The 17,517-nt window shown below is 57.0% G+C and overlaps 1 protein-coding gene across 2 annotated transcripts; it reads right to left on the bottom strand.

The window, feature by feature from the left end:
- Positions 1-2,370: 2,370 nt before the first annotated feature.
- ITIH1 (inter-alpha-trypsin inhibitor heavy chain 1) lies at positions 2,371-15,673 on the bottom strand. 2 transcript variants are annotated; one of them, XM_047096134.1, is made up of 22 exons: positions 15,560-15,673; positions 15,278-15,298; positions 14,812-14,978; positions 14,250-14,354; positions 13,734-13,896; positions 13,069-13,182; positions 11,581-11,706; positions 11,379-11,495; positions 10,511-10,679; positions 10,297-10,422; positions 9,157-9,338; positions 8,685-8,870; positions 7,471-7,610; positions 6,731-6,885; positions 6,617-6,631; positions 6,251-6,271; positions 5,786-5,866; positions 5,568-5,681; positions 4,405-4,606; positions 3,380-3,552; positions 2,673-2,784; positions 2,371-2,517 (listed from the first exon to the last, which is right to left on the bottom strand). In XM_047096134.1, the coding sequence occupies exons 1-22, from the start codon at positions 15,671-15,673 to the stop codon at positions 2,388-2,390; spliced, it is 2,733 nt and encodes a 910-aa protein (XP_046952090.1). In that variant the 3' UTR covers positions 2,371-2,387. The 2 variants fall into 2 exon arrangements, with proteins under 2 accessions (XP_046952090.1, XP_046952091.1); XM_047096135.1 differs by lacking the exon at positions 15,278-15,298 and having other exon boundaries at positions 7,471-7,607.
- Positions 15,674-17,517: the final 1,844 nt, after the last annotated feature.

Genomic DNA, 17,517 nt, shown 5'->3' with positions numbered 1-17,517 from the left:
TGCCATACACATACTCTTCTGAGCAAAGTGACCCCGTGACTCTCCCACGGGGCCACCACTGAATGGTGTTGATGAGGCTGCCTGGGCACAAGGCAGCTAATTTATGACATACCATGGCCTTGGATGAAAGCTCCACACCCAACCGTGAGTTATACAGAGAGAGTTGACTGCCAGGAGCAGAGAAAGGGCGAGAAGGCAGAAAGAAGACTCCATGAGGCAGCAGAAGCCATGAGGAAAAATTGGACTAGTGGCTGGAAGTGGCATGAGCCACAGAAGCAATGACAGTTGCCAAGTCAGCAAGATGACGTTGGACCAGATGAAGCAGCCACTGAGAGGGTCACCACCTGTGGAGGAGGCCAGCTGGGGTGCTTGTGCTCCCCAGGCTTCTGGAATCCTTACACACCCCCACTGCCGGCTGGTGCCGAGCTCAGTGCTGACCCCCAGGAGCAGAGCCAAGACCCCTCTCAGAGCTGCGCTGCAGCCTGGCCCCAAGGTTCCTGGCTCCCAGGACATCTCGTCCATGTGGTCATTCTCAGCGCCCATGGTCGCTGACTGCCAGGCGATGGGGGCTGTGGCAGAACTGTTGTCCTCACAGCAGTGTCCGGTGGCTCCTTGTGGCCCCGCAGCTGCCTGTGGAGCCTCCCCAGCCTTTCCTCTAGGTACCACCTCCTCCCCAGTTACTTAGACTTTTGTGGGAGGGACAACTCAAAGTAGGACTTCGGAAGCTGCTCAACAGGCACCAGAGGGACAGCTGGGGTCTTGGAGGGACCCAGAGTCACCATGCAGACTTGAGAATTAGACGGAATCTAAGAGATCTTTGGGCTCCCCCTTTTCCACTCCACAGGAGAGCCTTGCTTCGGGCGGCCGGTCATTTGGGAGCCCATGGCTCTCCCTTGAGAAGCCCAGGATGCTGCAGATGGCGGTTGGTCCCTGAAACTCTGTTGGCCACCCGCCCCCACCCCCCACTACCTGCCACTGAGGGAGGGCTCTATGTTCCCTGGGCCTGGGGCAGCCCTGGATCTCAGCATCTGTGTTACTTTAAAACCATTTTTTAAATGTCTGTTTGTTTTTGAAGGAGAAAGCGACAGCTCGTGAGCAGAGGAGGGGCAGAGAGAGGGAGACACAGAATCCGAGGCAGGCTCCAGGCTCCAAACTGTCGGCACAGAGCCCAACATGGGGCTGGAACCCACAAGCTGTGAGACCATGATCTGAGCTGAAGCCAGATGCTTAACCAACTGAGCCACCCAGGCACCCCCAGATTTGTGTTATTGCTCTGGGTCTTCAAGGGCCTCCACTGCAGTGGGAACTGGACAGAAGCCAGCAGAGAAAAAGTAGAAATCTTTGGAAAAGAAACGTCCATCACCCAGAGGGCCAGAAGCTCCCCAAGGTATAGTATAGGCTCATCTCCTTGCACCCTGTGACATTGAACTTTAACTGGGCCCCAAGGTGAAGCCAAGGGAAGGAGCCCTGAAAAGATCATTCCAGGTGTCAGCATGAGGAGCCAGCGGGCTGCCGTCACTGGCTCCCTGGAATCACAGCTTCTGGGGACTGGCTATCCCTGCCTTTGGGAACTATCCCCAGTGTAAGGCGTTGCAAAGCCACAGCTGCAGAGTCGAGCTGAGGGGGAGGCCCTGTGCCCAGGGGTGCAGCATCCAGCTCTCGGCAGGACCACCTAGGGACCCCAAGTCCATATATGGTTTGTGCCTTTCTTATGTTCATTTTAAGCGATGCTCTGGAATATCTAGAACCCAATCTCAGTGGGCTGCGGCCATCAGCTGCCCAGCCTGACAGGAGTATTCACAGGGGGGTGCTTAAGCACACAGATGCTGGCACCAGACAGTATGGGTTCAAATCCCAGTTGGGCCATTCATGAGTGACTTGGGACAAGTTACCTAACCTCAGTTTCCTCAGCTATAAATGGGTAAAACAGTATCCCCCCTAAGACTGTTGGGAGCATACATTTAGTTAATTCAATGAAGGCACTTAGAACAGTGCCTATATAGGCTGCCACAGTGTCCTTTGGGCCTTGGACCTGTAGGGATAGCTGTGTGCAGGGGACACTCCAGATGCTCAGAGAGCATAGGGTCTGGCAGCTGCAGCAAACAAGGTGGGGTGGGGGCAAAGTTGGCATGGGTTTCCTCCCGGCCTCCAGGTCTGCTATGACCCCTGAGTCCTTCCTGGCGGCAGCATCTTGGATTGCCTCCCCATCGCCCTCCCTCCCAGAAAGCAGCCGGCCTGGACTGGACATAGCTTCTCTTTAATGGAAGTCACGGGTGCTTTGACACAGTGGATCAGCTTGGACAGCAAGATGTGTCCTGGGCAGTGGGTCAGGATGCTGTGCTCCTCTGCCGTGAGCCCAAGAAAGGACAGGTGTGTTGGCTGGGGGCTCAGAAGATGTCAGGGACAATATAGTCAGTGTGAACGCCATCGATCAGCCCAGCCCCATTGTTGTGGACGAACCAGCAGGTCACCTCAGCCCCATGCCGGGGGTCCTTGCTGTAGTCTTTTTGCAAGCCCCTGGGGAGATACAAATCAGCTGGGGTTACCTTTTGGACTCAGCAGGGCTACACCCCCTCCAGGAAGCCCACTCCATCTGTGTGACACCACGAGGAAGGCCCTGACCAACCACAGGAATGCCAAGGGCAGAGATGCTGGGAGAGCCACCCACCCACCTTGTGACGGTCAGCTGCCGGCTCTTCACCACCATTGTGGCATCTGTCTTTGTGGGGTCGGAGCCCGGGTGGGGGTCAGACACTTCAAAATCAAAGGGGTGGAAGAATTGTCCTGGAAAGATACATTGGAAGCAGCAGTGACCATTGAGGGGCCTTGCACTCAGCAGGTGCTCACTGGAGGATTAGGGTCGCCTGGGTGTTTTTTCTTAAGGGCATGACTATTTCTGATACATTTTGGCATTGAAAGCCTCCTTTAGTTCACCTGCTCCAGAGAAGCACCTACTGGCAGGTGGTTGTACCTCCTGCCTCTTTTAGACCAACTCCGAAGGAACGTGGCTGGGGAGAGAGGGTTGAGAGGGAGGTGCCCACAGAGAGCAGGGTCTGCAGGAAGGCCACCAGGGGAAGCGGTGTGGCCAGTGACCCATCACACCCAGGAGGTCTTGGGGAGCTCGGTCTGTTTGGACCTTCCTGCTAGTCGGACATCTCCTGCTCGCCCCCAGGTCCACTTAAGCCTGAGTTTCACCTTGTGTGTGATCACCTTTCTGAGGGACAAGACCTTCCCCAGGACAAGCCCTCTTTGGACCTTTGAGTCTTGATGGCCAAGTTGGAGGGAAGTGTGTTCGGTGCCCAGAGGCAAGTCTGACCCATGGCGAGCCCGCTGGCTTCCACAGCACACCCCACAGCTCTGCCTGCCTAGCAGGTCGTACCCAGCAGCCCGTGTGTCCGTGCCGACATCCGGTGACTGTCCAGCACGTAGAAGCCCAGGAAGTCCTGGTGAATGGCACTCCCCTTCCACACCCGGTGCAAGACGACCTCAAAAGTGCCCCCGTCCTCCACAGACACCACCAGGTTCCTCTTCCTGTTGATGGTCACTACCACCCTGCAGGGCCAGGTGGCCGTGAGGGCAGATGCAGCCACATTACACCTTTCTCCATTCGGTCACCCTCGTCCTCTTGGACCCAGCTCTCATGAGCTCCTCACCCTCACTCCCAGATGGTGGGTGTTACCTTCTCACATGTTGCTATTGTGTATGGGGCCCCTACAGTGTGCTAGACCCTGTGCCAAGCCCTCCCTACAAACTGCATCATTCAGTTCTCACTGTGATCCTGTGAGGCTCAAAGAGGTTAAGTAACTTGCCCAAGGTCACACAGCTGGAAAGCGGTAAAGCCAGGACTTAAACTCCAGCCTGTCCAATATCAAAGTCTGTGTACTTTGACCACCACTCATCATCTGTGTCCTCCACCTGGACTCTGCCCACCTCTTTCTATAGCTCTCTGTCTGGCGTCAGGCTCTGATGCTCAGCAGAGTTTGCTGAGTGAATGAGTGAAGGAAGGAACAAACACAAGGCAAGGCGTGCTAACACAGGTGCTGAAAGAGCACTCTGGAGTTTCAGGGAATGGGTAGCCTTTGCCCTGGGCCGGGGAGGTGAGTCGGCTTTGCTTGGTGGAGATGGGATGGACTGTAGGGCGAGGGAGCCTGGGAGCCCAGACCCGCAGGCATTCGGGCCTGGAGCACATGTCTAGGAACCGAGGGAAATGGGTGGGGTGGTCCTCAGGGTCCCACATGTCTGCCCAGCTCCCAGGGAAGCCACATGGATGTCATTCACTGCCATGGCGCAGGTGACCAGGGCCCGGCAAGCTCAGGCAGCTGAGCTGGCTCTGGGGCTTCGTGCCTGTCCCTAACCACCCTTGCCCTTGCCTCCCCACCCAGCCCCCGGCCCCAGCCTGGTTACTCATGCTGCCGCAGTGAAGCCTGGTCTCCCCAGGAGAACACGGGGCCACCCAAGCCGGGGTTCAGCGTAATGTTCTGGGGAGTCACTTCCAGATGAAAGTCCGTTGCGGGGTTGGCGATCCCCAGCCGCCCGAAGTACGTGCCCTCATGCTGCCCGGGGCTCCTGGCCTTGTTGCCAATGAGCTGCCCATTCACTGAGAAGCCTGCAGCGGGGTGAGGGGCCGTCCAGGTCAGGGAGGGGTCTGCTCTCGCCAGACCCCCACCAGCCTGCCTGTGCTCATGCCGCACCTCCCCCCAGGAGACACCCACACCCCACCCATCCCACACCAGCTTTGAGGGGCTCACCTCCTGAGGGGTTTTCAGGATTGGTGGAGGCCACACAGCACCACTCTGCGCCCCCCCCCCCGCCACACTACCTGTCACTGAGCCCTCACATCCAGGCCATGAAAGACGCCTTGCAGGACTTGGGCCTGCTCCTTCTCTGTGGCTCTAACCCCTGACACAGAAGCAGGTCACAGAGGCCTCCTATGACCTGAGCAGCCCCAAAGCCCCCTCATCATCCTCACTACCACCACATCATGCCTCATGCTCTGAGGCTGTCATCAGAGAATTTGCTTGCCTGTTTGTCTCCCTTCCCTAAACTCCACAAGAGTAGGGACCTACTAAACCCATGGCCCCCAGGAGGTACTCAATGAACCCTTGCAGATGGCCTGGGAGGGAGGGAGAGAGAGTGGCCAAGAGACAGGGAGTCATTCCCACCCCAGAGCACTGCCAGGGGATGGACTCAGAGGCCCCCTCAGAGGCTGAACGCAGGGCAGGATCACTATGTAACTTGCAGAACTTGGTACAAAATGGAAGTGAAGGGCCCTTTGTTCAAAAAGCATTAAGAATTTCAAAACAGTTACAGCAGAGTATTAAATCAAGCGTGGACCCTTCTAAGCATAGGGTCCTGTGTGCCCCCACCGGTCACATGTCCACGAAGCAGGTGCCATCTAGGGCAGGTGGATGGGAGGGAAGGAGGCAGGTTGAGTCCCGCCAGATGATGCTGGGGCACGGGCTGTGGGAAGTGGCGGCCACTGCCACTGTCCTGTCTGCAGCTATACACTGAGGGCCGAGGAGTCCAGGCCCCACGCTGTCTGGCAGAATCAGTGAAGTCACCCATACCTGTGTCAGGGTCCTGCACCAGGCTCAGGACCACACCGGGCTCCTCATCGATATTGAAGCACAGGGTATCCTCCTTCTGGGGCACGTGGATGAGGAAGTGGGGGTCAGTGTCCACTGGGGGCATAGCATGGAGTCTGTTAGATTGGGCACCTGGAAGGTGGGCTAGGGCCGGCCAGGAGCAAGGCAGGGGTGTCCCCCAGACCCTCCCCAGGACTCACCACCAGTCACTCGGTTTGGCAACTGCTGGATGTTGGAGCTGGATTGAGTCGGGGAAGGGTGCAAGGCCGACAGCATGAACGCTGGCGGGGAATGAATGGCAGTTAGGAGGACGGCACCCCGCTTCCCTGGGGCTGCTGGCTCCTTTCCCCAGACCCCTCCACCCAGGTGGCCGGCCTGAAGCCACAGGAGCGACCCCGAGCCCCTGATGCCTCCTGGTGTGCTTGCCCCCGGTCTGCCTCCTTCCATGGGGGTCCGATGGAGCTGCTGGCATAAGGGGAGGCCAGGGACAGTCAGGAGGCAGTTCTGAGGATCCCAGGGAGAGTCAGTGAGGAAGCCTCAGACCGGCTGTTGTTTCCTCCTCAGGCAAATAGGAGCTTCCCTCAGGACTGAACGTACCGCCTGAGGGACAACGGCACAAGGAGGAGAGAGGTAGAGATGTATGTCCGGGGGATGCCGCCACTTACTCTTTCTGTGTCCCAGCATCTCTGTGGAGGACAGCGAGAGAGGACAGCATCACCCTCAGCGCCCTACCTGAAAGGTACACGCCTCGTTCCCCAAGGGCATCCGGGGCCCAAAGGCCAGGCAGGCCTGGGCTCGAAGGCCTCCCTGGGCACCCCCACCCTGGCCGCTGGGCAGACACAGGCTCACATGGAGGCCCGGATGGAGGAGGCTGCACAAGGGCTCCCCAGGCATGCAGGGGGCAACTGCTGGTTTGTGGTGAAAGGCTGGAGGATGCGGACCAGGGGGATACGCCCCTGGGGGCTGGGGCACCAGCTGCTTGCCTGACCCCAGGAGCCCCTCCTGGAAACCAACGTGATTGAAAAACTCACCCAAGGGCAGAGAATCTGGAAGGGAGAGAAAGGGAAGAGAATCAAAACCCAGGAAGTTTTTGGCCCTCAGAAGCCTCCGCAGACCCGCAGCCTCCCCCTTTGCAGCGCCCCTACCCTCGGGGGGCTTGTCAATGATGGGCTCCAGGCCATCCTCGTCCGTCATGCCTCTGATGGTCATGGAGGTCAGTGGGGTCACAAACTGGTAGGCCAGCGACATCTGCAGGGCCTTGGCCGTCGCGGTGGCCTTCTCCTTCCCCTCCAACTTCATCCTACAAGACATACACCGGCTCCAAGCCCCATGGCCTGGATGACAACGGACTTGAACTCCCCGGCCCTTTTGCTCATTTGGTCACTCACTCATTCAGCAAACACGAATCAGGCACCTGCAGTGCCCCTGTTCCGTGGCCGCCTTCAAGGGCCTCGTGATTTAAAGCCCTCCCACCTGGAAAACCTGGCGATTCGGCAGGGTTGGGGGACGCGCCTCAGAAATACGCAGAGAATTTAACAGCGGGGAGATTCTGGGGAGCGGTCTAACTTCTCTGAGCCTCTGCTCGCTACTCTGCGAAATGGGAATAATGAGGAAATTCCCCCGCAGGCTGTGAGGATTGCCCAGGCGTGTCTGGACGCAGCGGCCCCCTCAGTAAAGGGCAGCCTCTCCCTGCCCGGCAGCTCAGCCGAGGCAAACTGGGTCCCGCCCACGCTGTCGACTGACTGGTTGGTACGAACTCAGTGAGCGAAGCCGAACGCCAGTCAGCCTGACCCGCTCCCAACCTCGAAGGCCCAGAAGCACCCCTTCTCCGTTCACCTCACTGGTCCAGAGGCCCTGGTGTCCACCCCCGCCGCAGGGGTCGTACCGCTTGGCCAGCAGCTCCTGGATGGTGAGGTAGGCCCAGAGCCGTTCAACGTGGTTCTCCAGCACGTGGCCCCGCTCCTGGAGCAGCTTCTTCATCTCCTCTTCATCCACCAGGCAGGTCGCCTTGAATTCTTGGCCCTCCTGAGGGTGGTCACGGGGAGAGGGGCCGGGCGCCGTGAAGGGCACAACCGCAGGCTGGTGGCGGAGGGCCCAGATCCCGCCCCCCCCCCCACATCCGGGCTCTGCGATTCTTTCTCAGCACTGCCCTTCCCCTAGCTGCGGTCCTAACGCTCGCTCATCCCTTCATCCCGCACATGCTTGCTGAGCACCGTCAGTGAGCCAGTGGGGCCTCGGCCCTGGGGGCCCCAGGAATGGGAGGACCAGACCCTGGCCTCCTGAAGTTACTCTCTCTGGGACGTGCCAGCAAGCATCCAGCTACTTCCACCATCTAGCCGTTTCCACCATGTCCCCTCCTTCAAATGCCCACCGCGGCCCCACCTGCAAATGCTGTTCTGTCCCCAGCTACGATAGTGGGACTTCACTTCCTGAGGGAATCCTGTGCCCCAGGCACCGCGCAAGCATATTACATAGATAATTTCACTTAATCCACACAACTCTCCAGGGCAGTATCACCCCACGGTACAGAAAAAGAAACTGAGGCCTGGAGAGCTGGACCCATTTGCTCAAGGTCACCCAGCCGGTCAGGGCGGAGCCGGGGTCCGGTGCAGCTTTCCTCACCCAAAGCCCCCGTTCTGAACGCTTGACCACACAGCAGGGCTTGAAGCCACCCCCAGCAGGACAGGGTCCATGTCTCACACACCTGTGACCCCCCACAGCATGCACACGCACACATGCACTTGCACCGTGGCGCCAATCTGGGTGTTCAGGAAAAGATTGTCAAGTGAAACGGAAGAGGCTGGCCTCTTGCTCTCTCATGCCTTTGCGGAGAACGATGTAAGGAATAACAGGTGATCCGTTTTGGGCCAAGGGACTACAAATAATCAAGGCTATGTCGGTTCCATCCCAGCCCATCCCCTGGATGCCTGCGTGGAGGAATGTTCTGGCCTGGGGTATGTGTGGCATGGTGCAGAGGTGGGGGCACTGCTCTGGGGAAAGAGAAGCCTGGGGACAGCCGGGACGGTTGGAGAACGAGTGTGGATTTGGAGCCTCTGGGTGCTGCCTGACCTCTCCACCCTCTGCAGCCCCAGTGTTTACCCCACGGGCCAGCACATCAGCTTTGAAACTGCTCGATTTGTGGTCAGCGATGCGCCCGGCCACCATGATCTCCGAGCCTTCGTAGTACTGTTTATGGCGGTGCTGGGTCAGAGCTGAGACGGTGTCCTGGGGATAGAGCAACTCCACATCCACCAGTAGGGGGTTCGCTACCTGGTCGTAGAAACCCTGCAGGGGTGGGGCGGGGGAGCACAGCCTCAGAGCTGGTGGGTCACCTGGGGCACCCAATGGGGAGACTCACTCACAAAGTAGAGTATTGGGACCCCCATTTTATAGATGGAATTGCAGGTTCATAGGGGTTAAGTAATTGGTTTGAGGTCATGCAGCTGATTCCAACCACATTCCAGAATTTTATCTGCTTCTCTGGATGGATGGGCGAAAGGCTGCTAAGACCGGGCTCCCCCATGGCATTCCATTGGTGGTATGTTGGGGGGCAGAGGGGGTAGGAGGAGACCTGCAGCTGCTGGGTGGCGTCGTGGTCCTCGTAAATTCTCTGAGCCCGTCCGTTGTTCTCCATGGACATGATCTCCAGGAAGTTCCAGTCCACGTTGTGGCCAAAGCCCAAGTTATAGAGTGGGAACCTGCCCCCAATGGCGTTGCGGACGTTCTTGAGGATTTGGGAACGGTCTGTCACCCCTGCAGCCACATACCCAGGCAGTGACAGGATACCAAACACAGGCATGTAGGGCACAATGGACCTTTGGGGCACACTCCCTGGGGGCCAAGCCTCCTATCTCAGAACCCCCCCCCCATCTCCAGTCCCCACCAGCCTCTTGAGGCAGTGTCTCCCACTGGCTCCCAACGACTATAACAGATCCTAACAGCCTCTCAAAGACTTGCCCAACTATATGGACCTATCATAAGCAGACCACATTCTTCTCTAAACCCTCCCATGCGTCATTGCCATGGCCCGTGAGACCACACTGACCTTCCCAAACCTAGTTTCACCTATTCTGCACATGTTGTTCTTAGGCAGGCCCCGCCATCACACACTTTTTTTTTTTCCCCTCAAGCTTCTCCCTCTGCCAGGGATCCCTTCCTGCTCCTCCTCTCCTCCTTCCAGCCCAAGCTTATGGGTCACCTCCTCCAGAAGGCTTCCTGGGACCCTGCCTGGGCCAGATGCTCCTTATCTGCAGTCCTGCAGCCTCCTGGCACCTTGTTCTTTCAGGGCCCTCAGCACAGCTTCTGTTCCTTGGTCAGCCTCCCCCAGTGAACCCTGTGCTCCTTAAGCACAGAGACAAATCTTGTTCTCTTGGTATCTCTTCTTGGTCCCTAGCACTATGCTTGGCACACAGTTGGTGCTGAATACATAGTTCGTTAAATTCAACCTAGGAATCCTGCCTATCGTCCTGGGGTCTGTGCAACCTTGGGTCCTGTACGTACTTCCCCAGTTTCCCAGCTCAGCATAGAAGTATGCCTTCTCTCTCCTGCAGACATTACATTCTGAACTCTGTCTTTAGACTAGGGTTTGATTTTGCCTGGAGCCTTTCTGCCCCCCAATAGCACCTCCAGTGGTTGGGTTTCCAAGCTCAGCTCGAACGCCTTCAGTCACAAAGAGATCGCCGCCTCCCAACACAGCCCTTGAGGTGCTTACCCTCTGTGGGCTCCCCATCTGTCAACATGATGAGAACTGAGGCATGGTTGCTGAGTTCTGGGATGCTCCCATGAGCTTGGTTCAAGATCTCAATTCCCCGGAGCAAACCTCCATTCAGGTTTGTGGCTGCAAAGGAAGGAAAGTAGGCCAGTGTATGACCTCATTCCAAGGGGACAGAAGTGACACCAAGGTGGCCCAAGACCCCTGCCCTTACCCCCAGCCAGGTGGAAGTGCCGCACAAAGTCTTGAGCCGCTCGCACATTGGCAGCAGATGCCGGCACCAACGAGCCCCTCCATGACTGCACTTCAGACCCAAAGAGGACCAGGTCGAAATAGTCCCCTGGCCGCATGTCCCCCAGGATTTTAAGGAGTGCCTCCTTGGTCTGGAAGGACAGGACAGTCATCAGAGGGACATGGCCCCTAGAGAGTGCCTCCTGTCAACTCCAGATGCCCCTTTGAGAGATCCACAGGGCAGAGGTACACAGCGGACAAGTGGGAGGGATGGACAGGCCAACCAGGTGGCACCGGAAGACGAGTGTCCTATGGACCCCTGGGGGTGGATGAGGGGATGGAGAAGACAAGGGAGGTAGCATGGGAAGAGGAAAGGACCAGGAGCTCGAACGGGGCAGGATCAAGAAAGAGGACCACAGGGGGCTCAGTTTCTGACACTCAGCCATGGTCTCACTGCACCATGGGCAGGGCACTCAGTGGGCTGTGCCCTGCTGCGAGACTCCTCGTCGTGGACAGCCATGCTTGTCCCTGGCACATTCAGCAGACAGCTATCATCTTCCAAGCGCCCCCATGGCCGGATTCATGACCTCGTGGGCATTTCTATCATTCTCATTTTGCTACTGAGGAGAAGTGAATGCACTTGCCACAGTTGCACAGCAAGGAAGTGGCTGATGCCAGAGCCCGCCCTGGGGGGGGGGGGGTGGGCGGTGAGGGGGGGGATTTCCTGTCAGATCGCCCACCTCCGACTGGGAGCAGGAATCCCAAACCCAGACCCTGGCAACAACGCCATGGGGTGCATGCCAAGGCTGAAGAAGCCTCTGCTGGGTGAACTGTTTAAAGCCACAGTTTACCTGCTTCACTTTCTGGCCTTCCATAGAGGTGCTAATGTCAATCACAAAAACCAAGTTCTTGTTCAGGTTCGTCAGGTTTTGGGGGGCAAAGAAGTGGGCAAAGTGGTTATTGGCAACCTACAATACAAAGGAACAAGTGAGGCCCCTGTCACAAGCATCTGTGCCTGCCCTCTGAGTCTCAGGCCAGAAGCTTCAGGCTCACCAGGAGGTCACAGAGTTTGTCTCGATTGACATCATAGGTCACCTTGAAGTCTCCATTCATCAAGGATGTAGTGCACGTGGGGCAGGATTGCTGCTGACCCACAGTAGGGCGGAAAAGCACATGACCCTGGAACCACAGAGGGTGTGAGGCATTACTGGCTTGTGCAGCAGCCGCCAGGGTGTTCACAAACGCAACATAAGGGGTGTGTGTGTGTGTGTGTGTGTGTGTGTGTGTGTGTGTTGCATGGACATAGAAATGAATCTGGTGGGCCCTCCACCCAGCTGCTGGGAGCACACACCTATAAGGTGGTAGGAGAGAAGATCTGTTTCTTTGCTTATACGCTTCTGAATCATTGGGCTTTTCTACAATAAGCATCACCACTTTGGGTACAAGATAATAGCAGTAGAGAGACATTAGTTAATGCAAACTGTGGAGTACAAAAGCAAGACTATAATACTGTGCTGGAAAACAGGACCACCTCCCCCCCCCCCCCCCCGCCACCAGGTAGACAAAGAGCAGAAGCTGGGAGGAAGGACACAGGGCAGAGGCTAAGGTCTGGTTTGACTTTGTGTTGGTGCTTGGGGAAATTAGGGATGGTTTTCACTCAATACTTTTCTATACTTTTGTAACTTTCCATTTTTTCTTAAAATACTTTTTAATTTTTACTTTTTGTTTGTTTGTTATAGAAGTAAGATATACTTATCAAAAAGCCCCCACAAAACTTGAAATGGATTGTTAGGAAGACACAGACCCACTTCTTGGTCTCCTACTAAAAGGAAGCATGTTGGGTAACACTCTGGGGTATCATATTTTGTTTAAAAAAGAACCCCTCCAAAACCGTAAGAAACATTCCCTTTATGTGAATTATTGTGGGGTCACTACCAAAGGTAGGCGGGGACTAAAGGGCTTGTTCCTGGCTCCAGTTGAGGGCAAGTTAGAAGGCTGGGTGTCACCCACCCAGATGCCACACCCCTCCAGGACCTGGGAAGGGGCAAGCAGGAGACTTTGGGGATTCCTGCAAATGGGAAGTGAGTGACAAGGGGTAAGTGGCGGGGTAGCCCAAAGGCCTTCCCAAATTAGTTCTGTTTCCTAGAGGCCTGGAGCTTGGACCCCTAACTACAACAGCATCTGGGATTTCCTCATGTGCCCTGTGCTTCCCTGAATGCTTTACCCATGCATGCGGCACGGGCAAAGAGGAAACCGAGGCTCAAGCAAATCAGCAGCTCACCCCAGACCATGCAACCAGGGCTTGCCCCTGCTGAGGGGACGCCTTCCCCAGCCTCAGCATCAGGATTTGGCTAAGTCGCTCTGAGAACCAGGAGTGCCGAGTTCTCTGGGATACCAACCACACAACACCTACCTTCCTCACCCCTAGGGTAGCTTGCAGCCCCTGCCTGGTTCCCGGGCCAAGCCTGGACACTTCGTGAGGGGTTGGACCAGCCTGAGAAGTCCCGGGGGCCCACCACCACCCCCAGCCAGCCCACACACCTTTTTTCCCGAGAAGGATTTCTTGATGAGTTGGCTTGCCAGTTCCTTGGGGAGGAAGGACGCCTGGGCATCCAGCTTGCTGATTCCCTGGGGCTCAAAGATGTCCACGTCGATCTGCATCATTGAAGCAGCCAGGCTCCCATTCAGGCCACCATCAAGTCTCAGCCAAGAGCCAACCCATGTCCTGGCCACCTACTGTGTGCCACACCCACCCAGCCCTCAGCACAGGGCCTGGCATGTTGTACGCACTCCAGAAATATTGGCCAAATGAAGGTGTGCATGCCTGGGTCCCTCAACTCGGCCGCCACTGAGGTGCCAGTGACAGTCACAGCCTCTCGGTCTTCCCGGGACTTCCTAGCCTACCGACTACCTGGATATTTAACATCTGTCGTGATCCTTGTGGCAACTCTGGGACACACAGGAAGCCCCATTTAACAGATGAGCAAGCTGAGGCTCAGAGAGGAAGAGGAGACTGGAGGGTTCAGGTAGCTCCCTGCCCATGAAGAACCCACTAGAACCCGCCCAAGGAGTCAGTCCCTTTCCTGTGTGCTCAGGCCTGGGATGGCACACGGTGGGCCCAGAGCCAGTCCTCAGAACCATGGCGACAGAGAGTCGGGAGCCCTGCCCCGATATGGCTCCCCTGCATACAGCCACCCGCAATCTACCTCAAAATTGTGCACCAGCTGCTTGGGCTTGACTTTGATGTCAATGTTGTACTGTGTAAGTCTTCGCTTCAGCACCTCCTCGTAGGTCAGCCGGAAGGTGGCCTTGCTCCGGGGACCGATGGTGAGGTGGATGGTGAATTGTTCCATCGTTCTCCCCGAGGCCCTGCACATACCACCAGCAGCCACGACACACAGACAAATGGTGAGTGACATGTGGGTTCTTGTCACCTAAAGCATGGCCCTAGAATCAACTTCTCTTACATTCATGCTGCTCCCAGGTTTCCTTGCCCTTCACCCTTGTCTTAGCTGGCTGGCCAGGGTCAGGGCTCAAGGACAGGGCCCCTTCTCTCAGAGGCTGGTCTGGGAAGGTGGGCGGGTCAACGCCAGCCTTGTCCAGTGCACCTGTGCCAGCATCTAGGTTTGGGCAGTTTGCTCACTTCCCGTCAGCCTGGGGCTGTTCTCGCCCAAGGCTGGGGAGGACAGCACCAGAGGTTGGGGCAGCAAGGCCACACTCACCTGACAAGGCCGGCATTCTCTCCTGAGACGGCCGCTTTCCGGTACTGCTTCCACGCAGTCACTTTGTCCTTTATGTCCCCAATGAATGCTTTTCCATCTGCTGTGCTGTAGGGAGGAAGAAGCCCTCAGGGGGGGGGGGGGCGCCCCCGCCCCCACCCACTCAGTCCTGCGGCTTGGAGGTGCTCCTGGCCTAGACCCTGAGAAGGCCCTGTCATGGGAGGCATCTCCTGCCTCCTCCCACTGCCTGCAGAGTTGTTCAGAGGCCCCACGGCAGTGAGGTGAACAGCCACAGCGACAGAATCCAACAGGAAGCCTCGGGTGCCTGCTTTTGCTCCCTGGGCCCTATGCTGAAGACATACCGTCAGAGGCTCCACGTCGCCCTCCAAGATGGGAGCCCAGAACAGACCTAAAGGGGATTGCTCATCCCCTCAGTGCCGGAGCTGGCCTGTGGCCCTTTGGGACAGAGGAGATGGTCTGCACCATCTGGCCACCCTGAGCCATGGTTTGGGGCTGGGGCTGTTGAATGGACAGCTCGGGTGTGGGAGTCAGCCAGGGCACGCACATGGCAAAGTCACTGATGAAGGCCGTCTTGGGGATTTCCACATCGAAGGCCACTTCCTTGGCTTCATCGGCATTGTTGACCACTTGGCTGGTGATAACGTAGTGGGCGAAGCGAGAGGTGACTTTGCAGTTGACTTTCAAACTCCGGATGGTCACGCCGTCGACACTCTAGAGTGAGATGTGAGGGGCTGTGGCTGTGATGGGGGGTGGGGGCCCTGAGCCAGTGAGAGGCCTCCCGTGTTGTGCAGGGGCTCGACACCCAGCACAGGAGCCGGGTGCCCAGAGAACAGACCAGATCTCCTGGGAAGACCCTTCTGTCCTCTCTGCCAGAGACCCCGCAGTGGGGCGTGGAAGGCCCCATTTCTGGGAAATGGAGTCCCTCTGCCCAGGGTGCCCCCTGAAGCACGAGGGAAAACAGGCTGCGGTATGGCCCCACCACAGACCCCTTTGCAGGGACTCTCACTCACTGTGTCCACAGTCTGTTGCTTCTGTAAAACAAAACCGGGACAAGTGTGAGTGGGAATGTGCGGGGGCCCATAGCCTCTCTGCGAAGGGGTGGGAACGGGGCACTACTTGTGTCCTCCGCTCCTTGGCCTCACCTCCCCTTAGCTGCTGGGACATCACCTCTCCAGTCAGTGGTGGTGGAGCTGGGTGGGGTGGCCCTGGCCCCCGGGGTAAGGGTCTTGTGTCCCTCCCAGGCCCACTGTGGCCCAGCGGCCTGTTTCTGGCCTGAGGGTTTACCCACATACCTTGCTGACTTTGGGCCTGCCTGGGGGTGAAGCCTGAGTGGGCATGGCCTGCAGGATGAGGAGCGAGGCCAGGCACACGCACAGTAGCACCCGCAGCCCCATGGTGCCGTCCATGGTCTCAAGGCTCCTGCTGCCCTGTCACTTCCCTCAGACCGTTAATCAATAAGGTGCCGGATAAACATGGATTAAACATTAGACAAGGCGAAGGCAAATATTATAACTTGGAGGGATCAACATTTGGCAGTGAAGTCTTTCTCCTTGGGGGGATCCCCGGCCGCGTGAACTCCCGACCAGACTCAGACCATGTCCTTCCTACAGAGCTGCGCTCTGCTGCCACGAGTGGCAAAGACCCCGCGCGCTCATCTCATCCTGGGTCTGGCTCAGGCGACACCAGCGACATGGCGACCCGCATCAAGAAGCCACAGTTAAAAGTGGACTTCTGAACTGTGTTAGGGGTTACTTTCAAAATTCTTTAACTAAACAAACTTTGCACAGTCACACTCTGGCCCGGGTGGCAGATGGTGCAGTGTAGACGCTGTCTGTCCACGCCCACGTCTCCAACAGCGCCAACCCTAGCGTCCGTCCTGCCAGAGGCAAGCTGGGCAGTCCTGGGGATGTGTAGTGGGGGGCCCATGCTTTAGGACAGTTGCTTCATTCCTCTGGACCTTCTCGTCCAGATTTGGAAAGAGGAGCAGAAGGAAGCCTCACCGTTCCTCCCCCTGGCAGGTGAGGGGAGATGAAGGTAAATACTATGTGTTCATGATGGAGGACTGAGTATGCCTTTTGATCTGAGCCTTTTATCCTCTTATTTTATCCTCATGGTGGCCCTGCCCCTGGGACATTGGTCCTGCAGCAGGCGACAGACAGGTATTCAAACCCAGATCTTTCAGACTCCAAAGCCCAAGACTATCACATAATGACAGAAATGCCCTCTGCATTATTAGGAAGAAAGGAGAAGTAGAGTTGAAAACCCCAGGGACAGTTTTGGACCTTCAATTTCTTTTTTTTTTTTTTTAATTTTTTTTTACTGCTTATTTATTTTTGAGAGAGAGAGAGAGACAGAGCACGAGCAGCAGGGGAGGAGCAGAGAGAGAGGGAGACACAGAATTTGAAATAGGCTCCAGGCTCTGAGCTGTCAGCACAGAGCCCGATGTGGGGCTCGAACCCACGAACTGTGAGATCATGACCTGAGCCCAAGCCGGATGTTCAACCGACTGACCCACCCAGGCACCCCTGGACCTTCAATTTCTTAATTTTTATGACCAAACCCTCGGCGTCTCCCACAAGCCACAGCACGCAAGGTAGATGTGGCCCCGGTCAATCCACTCCATGGCCCTGGGTGGGATGTGCTGGCTGCTATGACCCTGATAAGGTGAGGGGGCCCAGAGGCCACTTTGATCTCTGTTTGCTTGTCTCGGACTTTGTCTCACAGAGCAGATTCTGGGAAAAGGCTTATCATCCCCAGGCCAGAATGACCTTCTGGCCTGTTTTCTGGCCTTTGTGGGAGATGAGGTGGATCAACATGAAACTGCATTGGAGGCTGTGTTGACTTCCTGCACCTGTATCAAACGAGCCCCACGGTGGGTTGGGCACGGTGCCAGGCACCAGCACGCCACAGTGATGAACTCAGGTGCCTCGAGGTGTTCAGTGAGCTGATGTGTTGGGAAAAGGAGCCTGATGACTCAAAGGAAGCCCAGCGAGTGTCAGAACCTAAGAGGAGCACGAAGGGGCTGGAGTGATCTGGAAGTGGTGCAGCTCACTCCCATAGGCTTCGGGGAAGGCTCCTAGAGGAGGTGCCTGGGAAGCAGGGCAGCCCTTGGGCAGGGGAAGGAGAAAGGAGAGGGAGGGAAAGTAGATGGGTAGGTGTGATGCGTGCTTGGGAGAGGTGCAGTTGTCTACCCGATGGAAGCAGGACCTGATGAAGAAGGCAGGGAAGGAGGCTGAGAAGTGGTTTGGGA

This window comes from Lynx rufus, unplaced genomic scaffold (assembly GCF_022079265.1).
Source record: "Lynx rufus isolate CCGP_SWC_20201006 ecotype Redwood Valley unplaced genomic scaffold, mLynRuf1.p SCAF_4, whole genome shotgun sequence".
NCBI classification, from domain to species: Eukaryota; Metazoa; Chordata; class Mammalia; order Carnivora; family Felidae; genus Lynx; species Lynx rufus.
Note: the sequence above shows the minus strand (reverse complement) of the source record. Positions and strands in the feature narration are given on the sequence as shown.